Genomic DNA, 14,342 nt, shown 5'->3' with positions numbered 1-14,342 from the left:
TTTGTCCTCTACACAGCACACATTCACACCCATCCATCTGAACACGTGTGCACACACACACCACCAACACATACAGGATAAAGTAATATAAGGATTTGGGGTATTGTCCTAGTTTGGTTTCTGTTGCTGTGATACATACCAAAAGCAATTTGAGAAGGAAAGGGTTCGTTTCATCTTCCAGGTTACAATGCATGGTCAAAGGAAGCCATGGCAGGAAATAGAGCAAGAGTTTGAAGTAGGAATGGTGGAGAAACACTGGTTGGCTTGCTCCGAGGCTCACATTTGCCTACCCCCTCTCTGTCTTTTTCTCTCTCTGTGCCTCTCTCTGTCTCTTTCTGTCTGTGTGTCTCTGTGTCTGTCTCTCTCTCTGTCTCTCTCTCTGTCTCTCTCTCTGTCTCTCTCTCTCTCTCTGTCTCTCTCTCTCTCTCTCTCTCTCTCTGCCTGCCTTTCTTTTTTTTCCCCCCCAAGACAGGGTTTTACTATGTAACAGCCCTGGCTGTTCTGGAACTCATTTTCGTGGACCAGGCTGGCCTCAAGGCCAGGTTGAAAAATTTCAAGATAAAAAATTGAGGCTAAAAACCAGGAATCGCATAAAGGCAGAGACAGGAAAGTGAGTCGAGTTCCTCCCACGGATCCTCCATTGGTTTAGAGCCACTCTGAAACTTACCCTGGCTCACATGAGAGTGCCAAAGGATGCTTGCACCTCTACAACCTTGTATCTCAAGCATCCTAGGAAGTGCCTAGAGAATATGTCAAAGGGTACAGGGAAGAGCATCCCGATGCCCAGGGAGCAAGGGCCAAGTTGGCTGTGAGAACAGATGCATGAGAATGCTGGCGACAATGGCGGTCCTCAGATCTCCGTTTGAAGAGTTTATGCTGCTGGATAGACTAGACATGGACCAGACAGACTGGACATGCACCGCAGTGCCTTTCTGGCTTCTGCTTTCTTGAGAAAGTCCCAGGCAAAGCCTATAGGGATTATTTGCTGTCTGTTTTTTTCACTTGTCATTGGCCCTGTAGGTCTATAAACCCCAAGAGTCCAAAGAGAGCAGTTGGCCAGAGGGGGCCAACTCCACGCAAGATCGTCTCTCTGCTTCTCTTCCATGGCCCAGGGTCCTGAGAGCAAGCAAGAGCACAAGAGCAGCTGGAAGATCTGGCTCGCAATCCCAGAACCTCTCTTAGAGTCTAGCCTGCCTTTTGTTTAACCAGGACATAGGCTGGCAAGGTGGAGGCCTCCTCATTGGAAAAGACTCTGAATCCTCAAATGCAGCAGGCCAGAACCTGGACACGCCCTCATCGTCACTCTCAGTTCCCACCAAAGCCTATGTGTTTCCTGTGCCTTGTCCGTTATTTCACAAGCTATTTCTTGCTGGTTCTCAAGTTGCAGGAGAGAGGTCTTTATCATCTGCCAGAAGCCACATAGCTGGCTGCAGTCCCTCCTGGCACGCACTATGGCCAAGACCCTTGGGGATCATCTACTAAACACCCTGGAGGAGCTGCTGCCCTATGACTTTGAGAAGTTCAAGTTCAAGCTGCAGAACACCAGCCTGGAGAAGGGCCACTCTAGGATCCCCCGGGGCCACATGCAGATGGCCAGGCCAGTAAAGCTGGCCGAACTCCTGCTGAAACACTATGGGGAGGAGTATGCCGTAAGGCTGACCCTGCAGATCCTGCGGGCCACCAACCAGCGCCAACTAGCAGAGGAGCTTCGAAAGGCCACAGGCCCAGGTAAGTAGCCAAGCCTCTTCCCAGTGGAGATGGATGCTGGCTACTGGTGGAGGTGGGGAGGAATTCTCAGACACAAGCTCACTAGCTTAAGGGTTAGGAAGCCCCTATCCACTGCAGCCTGAACAGTGTGAATCCAGCATGCCTCGTCCTTCTCTTTGGCCCTTGTAGCCTGCTTAGTGAGGCTCCCAGACTCCCAAAGGCATTAACAATAAAACTGATATTCTAACTGTGGATGAGCATCGGGACAGGTGGAGCATGAATGGATGGAAACCTAGGGAATTGTTTACTCTACTTTTCAACTAATATGCATGCCCAGACTAACATCAGGTTAGCAGAAAGGGCTGGAAATTCAACCATAGTAACATGTCTGAAAATCCCATTAACCACCTAATTTCAGTTTAGAGTTCTTCTTTAGCACACTTTATAAGGATATTTAAACATTCCTTACTTTTAATGAAAGGTTTCTTCAAATCAAAACATAGGTCGTTAATCATAGGTTATCTTCATTATGTAGACTTTGAAATTAAGCTTCATTTTAAGCTTCAATATCCTGAAATTGCAGGCAAGTTTCCCTGCTGATATATATATATATATATATATATATATATATATATATATATATGTTTTGATTTTTAGACAGGGCCTCACTATATAGACATATAGACTAGGCTAGCTTCAAACTCAGAGATCCCCTTGCCTCTGTGTCCAGAGTGCTGAGGTTAGAAAGTGTACACCAGGGCTGGAGAGATGGCTCAGTGGTTAAGAGCACTGACTGCCCTTCCAGAGGTCCTGAGTTCAATTCCCAGCAACCACATGGTGGCTCACAACCATCTGTAATGGGATCTGATGCAACTCTTCTGGTGTGTCTGAAGACAGCTGCAGTGTACTCATAAAAAAAAAAAAAAAAAAAGAAAGTGTACACCACCACATTGTTCTAACTGGTTTTCAAGTACCTTTGGGACCTGAGATTTTCTTCAGTTTGTGCAATGACTAAAAAAAGATTCACTTATATAAGTTCACTTTTTAAATTAATTAATTTTATGCATGTGGGTGTTTTTTCTTCTGCATGTATGTGTGTGCACCACCTGCAATCTTTATGGCCACAAAAGCCAGAAGAGGGAATCAGATTCCCTGAATTTGGAGTTATAGATGGCTGTGAGCTACTGGGTGGATGCTGGGAACGCAATCTGGGGGCTCTCGAAGCACCTCCAATGCTCTGAACTGCCAAGCCATCTCTCTGTCTCTCCAGGCTCCCATTTTAATTTGATTTTGCTTATGTATTTGTGTCTGTCTGCATATGTAAGTGAGCGTTAGTGTGCCCTGGCATAAAGGTCAGAGGACAACTTGAAGGAATTGATTCTTTCTTTCCCTTGTGGGTTCTGGAGGTCAAACTAGAATTCGTCAAGCTTGCTGGCAGGTGCCTTTACTTACTGAGCTGGTCTACTTTCATCCTTTTTGATTGTTTTATAAGTCAAATTTCACAGATATAGTCATGCATAATAGTAATCCAACTTTTATTTACATTGTATTTTTTGGTTCTGTGTAATGGACTGCTGCTCTCGAGAATGCTCAGTTCTTCAATTTTAGTAACTTCTAAGGAGTTTTTCTCTTCTTCCTCCCCCTTCAGTCTTGAATATAGCACAGCTTCATGACTGTATTTGATTGTCTTTCTAGAACACTTAGATGAAGAAAATAGAATTGGTGGTTCTGTCCAGTCTTCTGCAGAGAATAAGGCCAAAAGTGTGAAGGTACCAGATGTCCCTGAAGGTGATGGGAAACAGCAGAATGATGAGTCAGACACCCTGTCACTCAGCCAGGCTGAAGTGGGGAAGGGACCCCAGAAGAAACCACTGGCCAAAAGGAAGGATCAGAGGAGCCCTGAGGTCCTGGACTCACAGAGGGTCAGAAGCACAGCACCTCTCTATAGGAGAACCTTGGTTACCCAGTCTCCAGGGGACAAGGAAAACATGGCAAGTGCCCGGCTTCGCAGAAATGTCAGCTCTGCAGGGAGGCTGCAAGGACTGTACAACAATGTCCCAGGGAGGAGAGAAATCAAGAAAGCTGAAGTGTATTTGCCTTCAGGAAAGAAGCGACCCAGGAGTCTTGAAATTACCACTTATTCAAGAGAAGGAGAACCCCCAAATTCAGAAGCTTTTCCGACTCAAGAGGAAACAAGAAATGGGAGTTTCATTCGCATGAGAGCAGCTACCCTGAGTGGAAGGACTACAGGGGCTCTAGAAAAGGGCACAGGGATTCCAGAGCATTCCATGGTGCTGGATGAAGAAACATTCAGAAACATGTCTTCCAAAACATCATTGACTGGGGAGGAGAGGTGCACTACATCATGGATGGAAAATGGAAATGGGAGTCCAGAAACCACAGAGTCCTCGAGAGAGACGGCTGGCAGCATACTCTGCGACTCTTGTGATCCAGATGTGCCGTTGTCACTATGTGAAAAATCAGCCCAAACTCCAGAAGACCAAGCATCCTTAGGACAGGCGGCTTGTAAAGGTACCCTCCCCCAACACTCCAGAAAATGTGATACAGGCCCAGAAATATGCACATTTACACATCTTGCACAACAGGTTGCATCAAAGTTCGGTTAGTGCTTGAGCCCTCAGAAGTCCTTGTACAGAGAGAGAAGCACAGACTAGGTTGCGATTCTAGAAAGGAGTGGGTTACAATGTTGCTTTCCCACAGTGACCCCGCAGGGTGTGTCTTGGGCTAGAGATTCCACTAATCGCCTTCCTCCGGGCAGGGAAAAGATGTTGACCAAAGCTCTCTTACTGGGAAATTAGTCATCAGGATTATGTTCGTCTGTGACAGTCAGAAACCACCAGCTTAGGTGAACACAGAAACTTGTTCCTCTTTCACACAAATGACTTACATTTGTGTGACCACAACTAAAACTTATGCTGAGCTGGTTTTCTGCTCCGGGTTTTGTTTTCTTCTTAAATTCTCAACATCCCCTGGTTCCACTTACGGGTATGGAGGGCCAAAGGGGACATCATGACATAGAGAAGGCTTGAAAAAGTCTCTAGAAGCTGTAAAAGCTTCTAGAAGCTGTCTGTCCTCGCTCACTTCCCTTTGACTAAAATTTGATCAAATGGCTTCTGGTAACAGAACAGGAGGTTGAGAGTTTCGGTTTGGAGTGAGCTGGAAGGAGCAGCCATCTAGGCAAACTATCGGTTCTGTCACAAGAATGGTTCCTTATGGGACACCATGACTTTTGCTTGTGAGGAAATTCCTGGGGCAGGGTGAGAGAAGGAGGGAAGAGCTAATGGAGTGTGTGTTTCTATTTCTTCTGCGTCTCCTGTCATTTCTGATGTATAGACACACTGCCCGTAGCCTTGGAGCAGAGCCTGCAGAACTGTTCTGTCCCCAGTGTGAGATTTACTCATTAGCTTTATAAAGTCCTTTCTTTGCTTTCATTTATGATTCTTGAATGGGAGCAGAGGATTCGCCCGGCACACAGGCTCCAAATGCTCGCCACAGTCTCTGGCCAGACTGTTTTTTCTTCTTTCTTTCTTTCTTTCTTTCTTTCTTTCTTTCTTTCTTTCTTTCTTTTTTTTCTTTTCTTTTTGCTAGGAGTGAGGATTTGTCAATAAATGTGGCCCACAGTGACCAGCCCCGGGAGCTCTGACTGGAGTTGTGGGCACTCTGTGCTAGTTTGATATAAGGAAGCAAATGCTGTCAGCATGTTTTGTTTTCTTTCATATGGCCCACTAGATTTGTGTCTGTGCGAGGGGTAAACAGGGTCTGTGCCAAAGGGCCACGGGTATCTCACAGAATAAATGTCCAAGAATTCCTGTCCCAGAAAAGCAGAAAGCTTTGCCCTCAACCTGGTGACAACCTCATTTGTATGGAAGTCAGAGGAGAAGAGCATGCTGGGAAGTAGCCAGATCTGAGAATATGTGTACCCTATGAACGATTGCTCTCCTGTAAAAATCTTGGGTTTGCTACTGAGGAGATTGTTCCACTGCTGTGTCCCCAGGAAGGTCACAGGACAAGACTGCATGCCCGCTTTGCCACACCCAGGAAGGAGACCTGCTTGGTGATACCTGTGTGCAAAGTTCCTGTAGCTGCTCCATAGCTCCTGGGGATCCCAAGGCCCCAGGCAGATGCGCCATATGCTTCCAGTGCCAAAGTTTACTTGCCAGAAAGAGCCGTGAAGCCCAGAGCCCCCAGTCCCTACCACAGTGCCCTCGTCACATGAAGCAGGTGCAGCTGCTTTTCTGTGAAGAACACAGGGAGCTCATCTGCCTCATCTGCAGGCTGAGCCAGGAGCATCAAGGACATCGAGTGCGCCCCATAGAGGAGGCTGCACTGGAGTACAAGGTAAGGAGTTCGCTGCCTGGCCCCATCTCTCCCTGGGAATTGGACACTTGGGCCTTGTGTTCTTTATCCAACCCCTCTGGGATGGGGATGTGTTAGTCAGGATTCCTGGGCCCTAAATGGTAAAAACACGAGATAAACGAGATAAACGAGGATGGCAAAGAAGGAACTGATAATTTATATTGTTTAGCAGTCCAAGGGCATTGGTTGTCAGTATGAAGTCTGGGTTCTCCCTCAGGGATCACTGGTGCTCTGCATGGCTCTGCTTCCCTTGGTGTTGAATTCACGCCGCTTCTATCCTAGAACGCGCCCCCTATCTCTCTTGCTTTCAATTGCAGCCCCGTCTGCCGGCTCTGCTCCCAGTAGCTGAGTCTTTCCTCTAGGGTTGGTACAGTCTAAAAATGGCAAGAGTCAAGTGGGAGCACCTTAACCAGTACTCTTCTCCAGGAGCAGATCCGGAAGCAGCTGGAGCGCCTGCGGGAGATGAGAGGATATGTGGAGGAGCACAGGCTACAGGGAGACAGGAAACCAGATGACTTCCTGGTGAGGCCCTGGGCCAGTCCTTGCCCGTTTATGCCTGCCCGGAGGGGACTGAGAGGGAAGCCAGGTTCCTGAGGGTCTGTTCCCATTCACAGGGCAGCAGGGAGGGTCACCTGTTGTTGAGTCTCAGTGGCGATGGTAGGAAGGCCAAGGGTGAGCTCATCCTTGTAGTCCCTGTCAGGGAGGAGGGGTATCTTTAAGGACCTGTTCACTTTCTCCTTCTCACAACTAAACAGGCTAGAGACACTAGAGATAGCAGTTGTCACTTGAAAAATTCTCTGGATTGTTTTTATAATTATAATTGGAGCCAGAGATGTAGCTCGGTTGGTAGGGTAGCTCCCTAGATTCAATCAGGCCCTGAGTTCCACCCCAGTACGGCAAAAACTAGATATGGCGGCACACAGCTTGGCATTTGGAAGACAGAGGCAGGAGGATAAATTCAAGTTCACTATTAGCTACATAGTAAGTCCCAAACCAGTCTGGGCTACATTAGACTTCCCTCACACCAAAGTATCTGGGGGATATTAGCATACACTCGTAATCCTAGCACTCAAGAGACAGAGGCAGGAAGAAGGCCACAAGTTTGAGAGGACCTGCTCTATATAACAAGTTCCATGCCAGCCAGGGCTGCATAGTGAGATCCTGTCTTAGAATAATAAAATATACTTTTTATTTTTAAAAAATTATGTATTATTTAATTAATTATTGAATATTTATTTATTTATTTACAAATTTTATAAAAACTATACTGACTCTTGGAGGCCTTTCCCTCAGTTCTAGGGACAGAACCTAGGGCTTTGTATTTGTTAGAGAAGGGTTTTATTCTTGAGTTAAATCCCAAGCCCCCTTCTTTGGCTTTTTGAGACTAGATCTTGTTATATACTCCTAGATGGCCTGGATGTCAACTGACTCTAGAATGACCTCATGTTATCCAAATACATCTGCAAATATCCTATCTCCAGATAGGATCATACTCTGAGGTACTGGGAACTTCAACATGGAAATTTTGGAGGGAAAACTGTTGAACCTAGTACCATACTCAATAGGCTTTCCCAAGAGCTAGCTCCTCTTATGCTGCCTATTCTGGAAAGTTCCACAGATTTCTTCCCATTCTGGAGCCCATGGCTATAAGAGGCTAAGAGTCTTAGTTACAGTTAAGTTGCTATGAAGATGGGGGCCAGAGAGATGGCTCAGTAGTTGAGAGCACTTGTTGCTCTTGCAGAGGACCTGAGTTCAATTCACAGCACTTACTTGGTGTCTCACAGCCACCCATATTCCAGTTCCAGGGGACCTAAAGCCCTCTTCTGACTTCTGAGGGCACCAGGTAAATACACTCATGCATTCGGGAAAAATATTATTCACATAAAAATAGTTAAATCTTAAAATAGCTAAACTTTAAATTGCTGTGTAGAGACACCACAACCAAGGCAATTTATGACAGAAAGAATTTAACTGGGGGCTCATGGTTCTAGAGGGTTAGAGTCCATGAGCTTCATGGCTGGAAGCATAGCATCAGGCAGGCAGGTTTGGTGCTGAGGCAGTAGCTGAGAGCTTACATCTCTAGTCTATATGCATTAGGCCAAGAGAGATGGGGTCAGGGAGAGAAGAGACAGAGACAGAAACAGACAGAGACAGAGACAGAGGCAGATGGAGAGACAGAGAAGACAGAGATGGGAAGAGACAGAGAAAGAAAACTGGAAATGGCATGGGCTTCTGAAACCTTAAAGTTCAACCTCAGTGGCACACCTCTTCCCAAGACCACACCTCCTAATCCTTCCCAAACAGTTCCACCAACTGTGGACCAAATATTCAAATGTATGAGCCTTATAGGAGCCATTCTCATTCAAACTTCACACGGAGAAAGCTCGCCTCTCCTCCATCTCTATCAGTTGAGCTTGGAGGGCATCCCTAGAGATATACACTTCCAGCCCATAGCACACACCCATACATCTCCCAATTCTATGTTCCCCAGAAACAAACAGAAACACAGAAGCAGAGGGTTTCATGTCAGCTTGAGAAGCTATATCAGTTCCTGGAGCAGCAAGAGCAACTTTTTGTGACCTGGCTACAGGAGCTAAGCCAGACCATCAGCAAGGTCAGAGAGACATACCACACTCAGGTTTCCCTACTGGATGAGCTGATTGGAGAACTAGAGGCCAAGCAAGACCAGCCAGAGTGGGAGCTCATGCAGGTCAGTGTGAGTGTGCCTGGCTTTTGCCTGCCTGCTGTGAGCAAGGGCATGATTTGGGCTCTTGTCACTGCCACCCCCTAACCACCAAGCCAGGAAGCAAGTCCATTAAGGCCTGGAATTGAGACTTGGTCTCAATGACCCACAGTGTCTCTTGGGCTCATGCCTCTTTGATATCTCTCAGGAGCCCAGAACATCTTAGCATGTAAGATGCCCCTGGAATCACCCAAGAAAAGACCAGAAGAACTTGAGGGTGGTTGCATTGTGGGCTTAGACAAGGCTTCCATCCTGTGACTAGAATTACCATGAAGGAGAAACGATCCTACTTACCTGCACCCTAGGACTGGGGGTCAGAGAGCAGCTTGTTGTGGGTCTTAACAAGTCTTGGAGACTGTTAATATTAATAGAGAACTTCCCTCTTTTCTTTCTTAGGACATTGGAGTCACCTTGCACAGGTATGGAGAGATCCCATGCTATTCCCTTGGGTGCCTTGCAGAAAGCATTTGGATGAGGCAGTCTAGGAAGGAGCTGGGCCTGTAACCCAGGACTCCTGTTTCCTGAAGCTTCTGGAGACCATCATTTTTGGATTTGAGTGGGAAGAATAACATTGGAGTGTGATCAGGTGGGGGTGGGGAGGGCAGGATGGACTACTGAGAAGGAATATATCCCAGGCCTGCCAAATCCAAGTGGTACTTTCCCAAGAAACCTCTCGAATGGATGTCATTTGTTTTATGACAGGGTTCCCAGAACTGCCTCTGATCTCAAGCATTTTGGGACAGGGTTGGTGGAGGTGTGGAGGTGGGTGTGCTGAGGGATCAGTTTGAAGGTGGTTAAACCCAGCAGGCAGGGGGAAGAGAGAAAGGTGAGCTTAGGAACTTTACAAAATCCTGGTTTCCAAGCCACAGCCACACCAACTAAATCTCAGTCTTGAGGTTGGGAGTTGGGGGTTAGTGGGTTTTTAGTAGTTATTTTTCCATTAAAATATGCATAGCATAAAATCTCAGTTGTTTCATGCCTGCAGGGCACTGATGTTAATACATCTACATTGGTGTGCACCTGTTTGTACAATCTAACTCCAGAACCTTTTTATCTTCCCACAGAGGAACTCTGTACATTAAACACTACTTCCTCATCCTCTCTCTCCTGTTGCCTGGCAATCACCAGTCTGTTTTCCCTGTTTATTAGTTTGACTGTTCTAAATACCCCATGTTATCAGAATCACACAATGCTTGTCCGCTAGCCTCCGCCTTACTTTCTCTCCGCATATTTTCACAGCTCCCTTATGCTGTAGCTGTATCTGAACCCCGCTCTGTTTCATTGTCAAGTGACACTGTTTGTATGCGAGCATCACATAGTATTTGTTCGTTTGCTAATGGACATTTGGACTGTTTCTACTTTTGGACCATTGAGAATGGTGTTGTTTTGAGCACAGTACAAGTGCTGCTTGAGACTCTGCTTCCAATTTCTCAGATTTTATACCTACTGTATTTCCACTCTATTTAGAGATTTCGAGGAACCTACATACCATTTCCTATGGTATACACACCATTTTACACCCCCCACAGTGATAATTTCTCTACATCTTTGTCATCAACTTATAATTTCCTCTTACCATTTTTTTTTATTGCTGTTAGACTGGCCATTCCAGTAGGAGTGAAGTAGCAGTTCGTTGCTCTTTTTCTCTTTCAATAGAAATAGTATAATTAGTTTGACAGGTCTCTGATAGCAAGACTAAGTCCGTTTTAAGGCTGCCACTTAAACGCATTGTGATTTTATAGCAGTAGTTCAAAGATGCTGATGTGCAGCCAAAGTTGAGGACCAGCGTCAGAGCGTTGAGTCTAGAAAAGACTTCTTAGCATCACCCGAACTGGGATGGTCTGTCACCTCATGGGGCCTCAGGCGATATCTTGCTCTTGTCTTCTCTGGCTGACCATCTCTTGTCCCTAGGGCTAAGATGATGACCACCTCTGAGCTGCTGGGCACTCCTCCAGGGGTTAAAGAGAAGCTCCACCTGCTCTACCAGAAGTCAAAGTCTGTGGAGAAGAACATGCAGCATTTCTCAGGTCAGTGAGCTTGGACGGAGATCGAATGCACTTGCTCATCTCCTCCCTGGGGTGCAGGCAGCTCAGAGCCTGTCCATTCCCTTCCCCACCTAGAAAAGCCTTTATGACACTGCCTCCAGCTTCTCTCTGATCTAACTCATTCAGCTAACTCAGTCTCTTTTCTCCTTCCTCCATTTTAGAAACACTGAACTCCGAAATGGCATTCAGTGCTTCAGATGTAGCAAACTGGGAAGGACACCAGCCTAGCACAACACAGGCCCAGGGCTTGATCCCCACCGTTCACCTAAAGTGTGATGGTGCACACACACAGGACTGCGATGTAGTACTTTACCCAGAACTGGAAGCTGGAGGATCAGAACCTCAAGATTACCTTCATCCTCAGCCATCTCAAGACACACCTGAACTACATGAGATCCATTCTCGGCACAACAAAAGAAAATTTAGATCTTTCCTGAAATGGAAACCTTCATTCGTAAGTATGGTGGTAACAAGCTAACCAAGGGTTTTTGTAATTATCCTTTATCTGTTGCTCTGGGCGAACTATTCAGAAGATGGGGAGGAATACACCTAGAATGGAAGCACAAAACAGGTCATAAAAGGCCCCAGAGCTCTGCTTGGTCCCTCTGTGTCTGCCTTGTTGATTGAACTAACAGCTTCAGTGTTTAGGGTGCCTGGGAGGCCATGGATGATAACCAACATAGAATGCGGAGCCCTAAGCAGGAGAATTCTTATCCTTCCTTGCGGGGAGAGTGTAATTCAGACCCCCTGAATGGGAGTACTTAAAACTTTATTCCATCTTTCTTTTCCTCCCTCTGTAGTCCAGAACTGACTGGCGCTTAAGAACATGCTGGTAAATGCCTAAATCAAGGCAAGTAGTGGCCTTGGCATATCGGGTCCCTGTTTGTTCCTAACCCCCACCACAATCTCAATAAATCCCTCTTCCTTAGATTGGGAGCACCTTGGGAGAAGCCCACAGATGCCCACTCCCAGCTAGGTCTTCTTCTTCCTGCAGTTACTGTGATTCGAACCTAGCAGCTGCTCACCCCAGCCTCATCTTCTCTGATGCTATGAAGAGTGTGAGATTTGGAAACAAGGCATGCCCACTGACTGACAGTCTCCAGAGGTTCTAAACTGATACCACCACCCTGGGGACTCCTAGCTTTGACTCCAGTTCAGGTCCTGGGAACATGCAAAGCACTGGCGAGCAGGAAGGAGAGGATAACTGCGGAGAATGACTCCTGGGTGTTAACAAGAGCAACACAACAGGAAAGCACTTTTCTCCAGCCTGTGAGTGAGGATGCCCCCAAGCAGGCGGGCAGCTTCCTAGACTACACAGCTAGGAGCAACATGACATATACATGTTCACTGGCTTCTTCCCTCCAGTTCCTGTCAACCTGCCTTTAACCCTGGGTCATGGGGTGAAGAACATAGATAGCTCTTCTGACCATCAGTTCCGTCAGTGACCAGATACTTCACGGAGTGCCCAACACTGTGCCAACATTCTGGCTCCTGGTCTTATGTTTCACATTCATGAACTCATAAGTCATCGACGAGGTGTCAGCTGGCAAAGGGATGTAACGAATAAGAAAATAATATTAGTCTGGGCATGGTGGTGCATACCTAAGAACCTGGGAGGCTGAGGCAGGATGGTACCTATGAGTTTGGGTCTAGCCTGATGAATTTCTGGTTACTCTGACTGTGGTCCAGCCTCCATACAAAAAGAAAGCAAATAATACTGGTACCTGTATTATTTAGTACTATTATTGCTGTAATAAAATACCCTGTAATAAAATAAAAGCAACTGGGGGAGGAAGCATTTATTCTGATTCATAGTTCAAGGGTTTAGAGCGTCCTGGCAGAGCAGCCTCATGGCAGGCACTTGAGGCAGATGGCCACATTGCATCTGTCATCAAGAGGCAGAGAGTGAGGACCTTCAAAAGTCCCTCTTCTTCCTTCGTTATGCTGTCCAGAACTTGAATCTAGGGGATGTTGCCGCCCACAGTTATGGGGTGGATTTTCCCACCTCAATTAACCTACTCAAGATACACTCTCACACACATGCCCAGAGGCTTGTCCCATGCGTAATTTCAAATCCTGATGAGTTGGCAATATTAGCCAATATAGTATGTAAGAAGCACACCAAACCCTAGCAGAGGCACTTGAATACTGTCAGTGGAAGGTGAAGGGGCCGTCCACAACAATGACACACAGTGGTGGAAGAAGAGGAAGTCCGTAGTTACTGCAAAGTACAGCAAGAATTGGTTCTTGAGATGTTCTTGAGACAGGATACCATTTCATGTTCCCTTCCCAGGGAAGAATATGTCCATCATTCTGCCTGCCCTGGTCTTGAGGACACATAAAACCTACAGAAAAGAAGTATAAGCAGACTCCAAGAGGAACACGCTCTCCCTGCCTCTTTTGTTCTCACTCTTAATGAAGCACCTTTCTGGTTTTAAAGGCGATGCCTTTAAAGGAACCACTACATTTAGCTCTCCACATCATGTACTGTGTGCCCAATGCTCTTCCTCCCATCTCTAGGCCCAGACATGGCCTAGAGACCATTACATTCTAATAAATCTCATACCTGTAGGGAATTAAGTATCAGCTTCCTTCAGGCAGTCTGCTGCTATTCTTATTATTATAAAATACTGTTTTGCAACTTGTTTTTTTTTTTTTTTAGTTTCTTCTATTTATTTGTTGTATTGTATTGTACTACATTGACATATATCGAGTTAAACATAGCTATGAAGGCAGGCTATACATATTTCACTGGATAACAATATTACTTCTGTGCGTGTGCCTGTCTGCATGCATGGTTGTTCACATGTGTGAATGAGGGTGTGTATGGCACATGCAGAGTAAAGATCAGCCTCAGGCCGTTTCTCAGATGCCATCTGTTAGCAACCAGGCATCACCACCACCAGTCCCCAAGGACCCAGCAACAGCAGGATATGTCATTACTGGATGACAAGCTGAGACACATTCCCACTGTCACTACCAGTCCCATATCCTCCCCTGTGCACGCACCATATCCCCTTATAAAAGGCCAGTTCCTCCTCTCCCTGCTCTCTTTCCCTCCACCCTTGTCCAGAGGAAGCCTCTGTGTACTCCCTGCCCAATAAACCTACCATGTGAGATCTGTCACATGCTGTGACTTTATGGCATCCATCGCTTGCTTAGATGATAACACTGGTGCTGAGGGACTCAGTAGGCTCTCCTGGTACTTGTGCTCCCCTTTGTGGGTCAAAGCCACACCAGGACCCTATTTCCAGTTCACCTGCAACAGGCTCACTTCCTGGCTAACTGATTAGACACTCCACACAACACAGTTGTGAAGTCCTCCCCACCTCTGCCCCTGGTTGGCATAAACACTTCCCTGGCTTCGAAGGAGTGACTGTTGAGTGTCCAGCGTTCCTCTGGTATTCTTGGAAACAGAAGTAACACCAGCCATGATCTTTAAGGCTATGGTTCACCATCTTTGCTGACAG

At 46.5% G+C, this 14,342-nt stretch overlaps 1 protein-coding gene across 3 annotated transcripts; it reads left to right on the top strand.

Moving 5' to 3' along the window:
* Positions 1-642: 642 nt before the first annotated feature.
* Positions 643-12,655, top strand: Mefv (MEFV innate immunity regulator, pyrin). Of its 3 annotated transcripts, none has more exons than XM_034507515.2 (9): positions 644-1,728; positions 3,403-4,239; positions 5,723-6,066; positions 6,511-6,606; positions 8,576-8,794; positions 9,224-9,246; positions 10,739-10,854; positions 11,034-11,326; positions 11,673-11,950. In XM_034507515.2, the coding sequence occupies exons 1-9, from the start codon at positions 1,452-1,454 to the stop codon at positions 11,706-11,708; spliced, it is 2,241 nt and encodes a 746-aa protein (XP_034363406.2). In that variant the 5' UTR covers positions 644-1,451; the 3' UTR covers positions 11,709-11,950. The 3 variants fall into 3 exon arrangements, with proteins under 3 accessions (XP_076793388.1, XP_034363406.2, XP_076793387.1); XM_076937272.1 differs by having other exon boundaries at positions 645-1,728; positions 11,867-12,655; XM_076937273.1 differs by lacking the exon at positions 8,576-8,794 and having other exon boundaries at positions 643-1,728.
* The last annotated feature ends 1,687 nt before the right edge of the window (positions 12,656-14,342 follow it).

The sequence above is a fragment of the Arvicanthis niloticus genome, chromosome 6, assembly GCF_011762505.2.
Source record: "Arvicanthis niloticus isolate mArvNil1 chromosome 6, mArvNil1.pat.X, whole genome shotgun sequence".
NCBI classification, from domain to species: Eukaryota; Metazoa; Chordata; class Mammalia; order Rodentia; family Muridae; genus Arvicanthis; species Arvicanthis niloticus.
Note: the sequence above shows the minus strand (reverse complement) of the source record. Positions and strands in the feature narration are given on the sequence as shown.

Excerpts from the sequence above, each read along its gene's own strand:
- Mefv (XM_034507515.2), top strand. The coding sequence starts at position 1,452 with ATGGCCAAGACCCTTGGGGATCATCTACTAAACACCCTGGAGGAGCTG. Across the intron at positions 1,729-3,402 it reads TCGAAAGGCCACAGGCCCAG|AACACTTAGATGAAGAAAAT; the intron begins GTAAGTAGCCAA and ends TTGTCTTTCTAG. Across the intron at positions 8,795-9,223 it reads CAGAGTGGGAGCTCATGCAG|GACATTGGAGTCACCTTGCA; the intron begins GTCAGTGTGAGT and ends TTTCTTTCTTAG.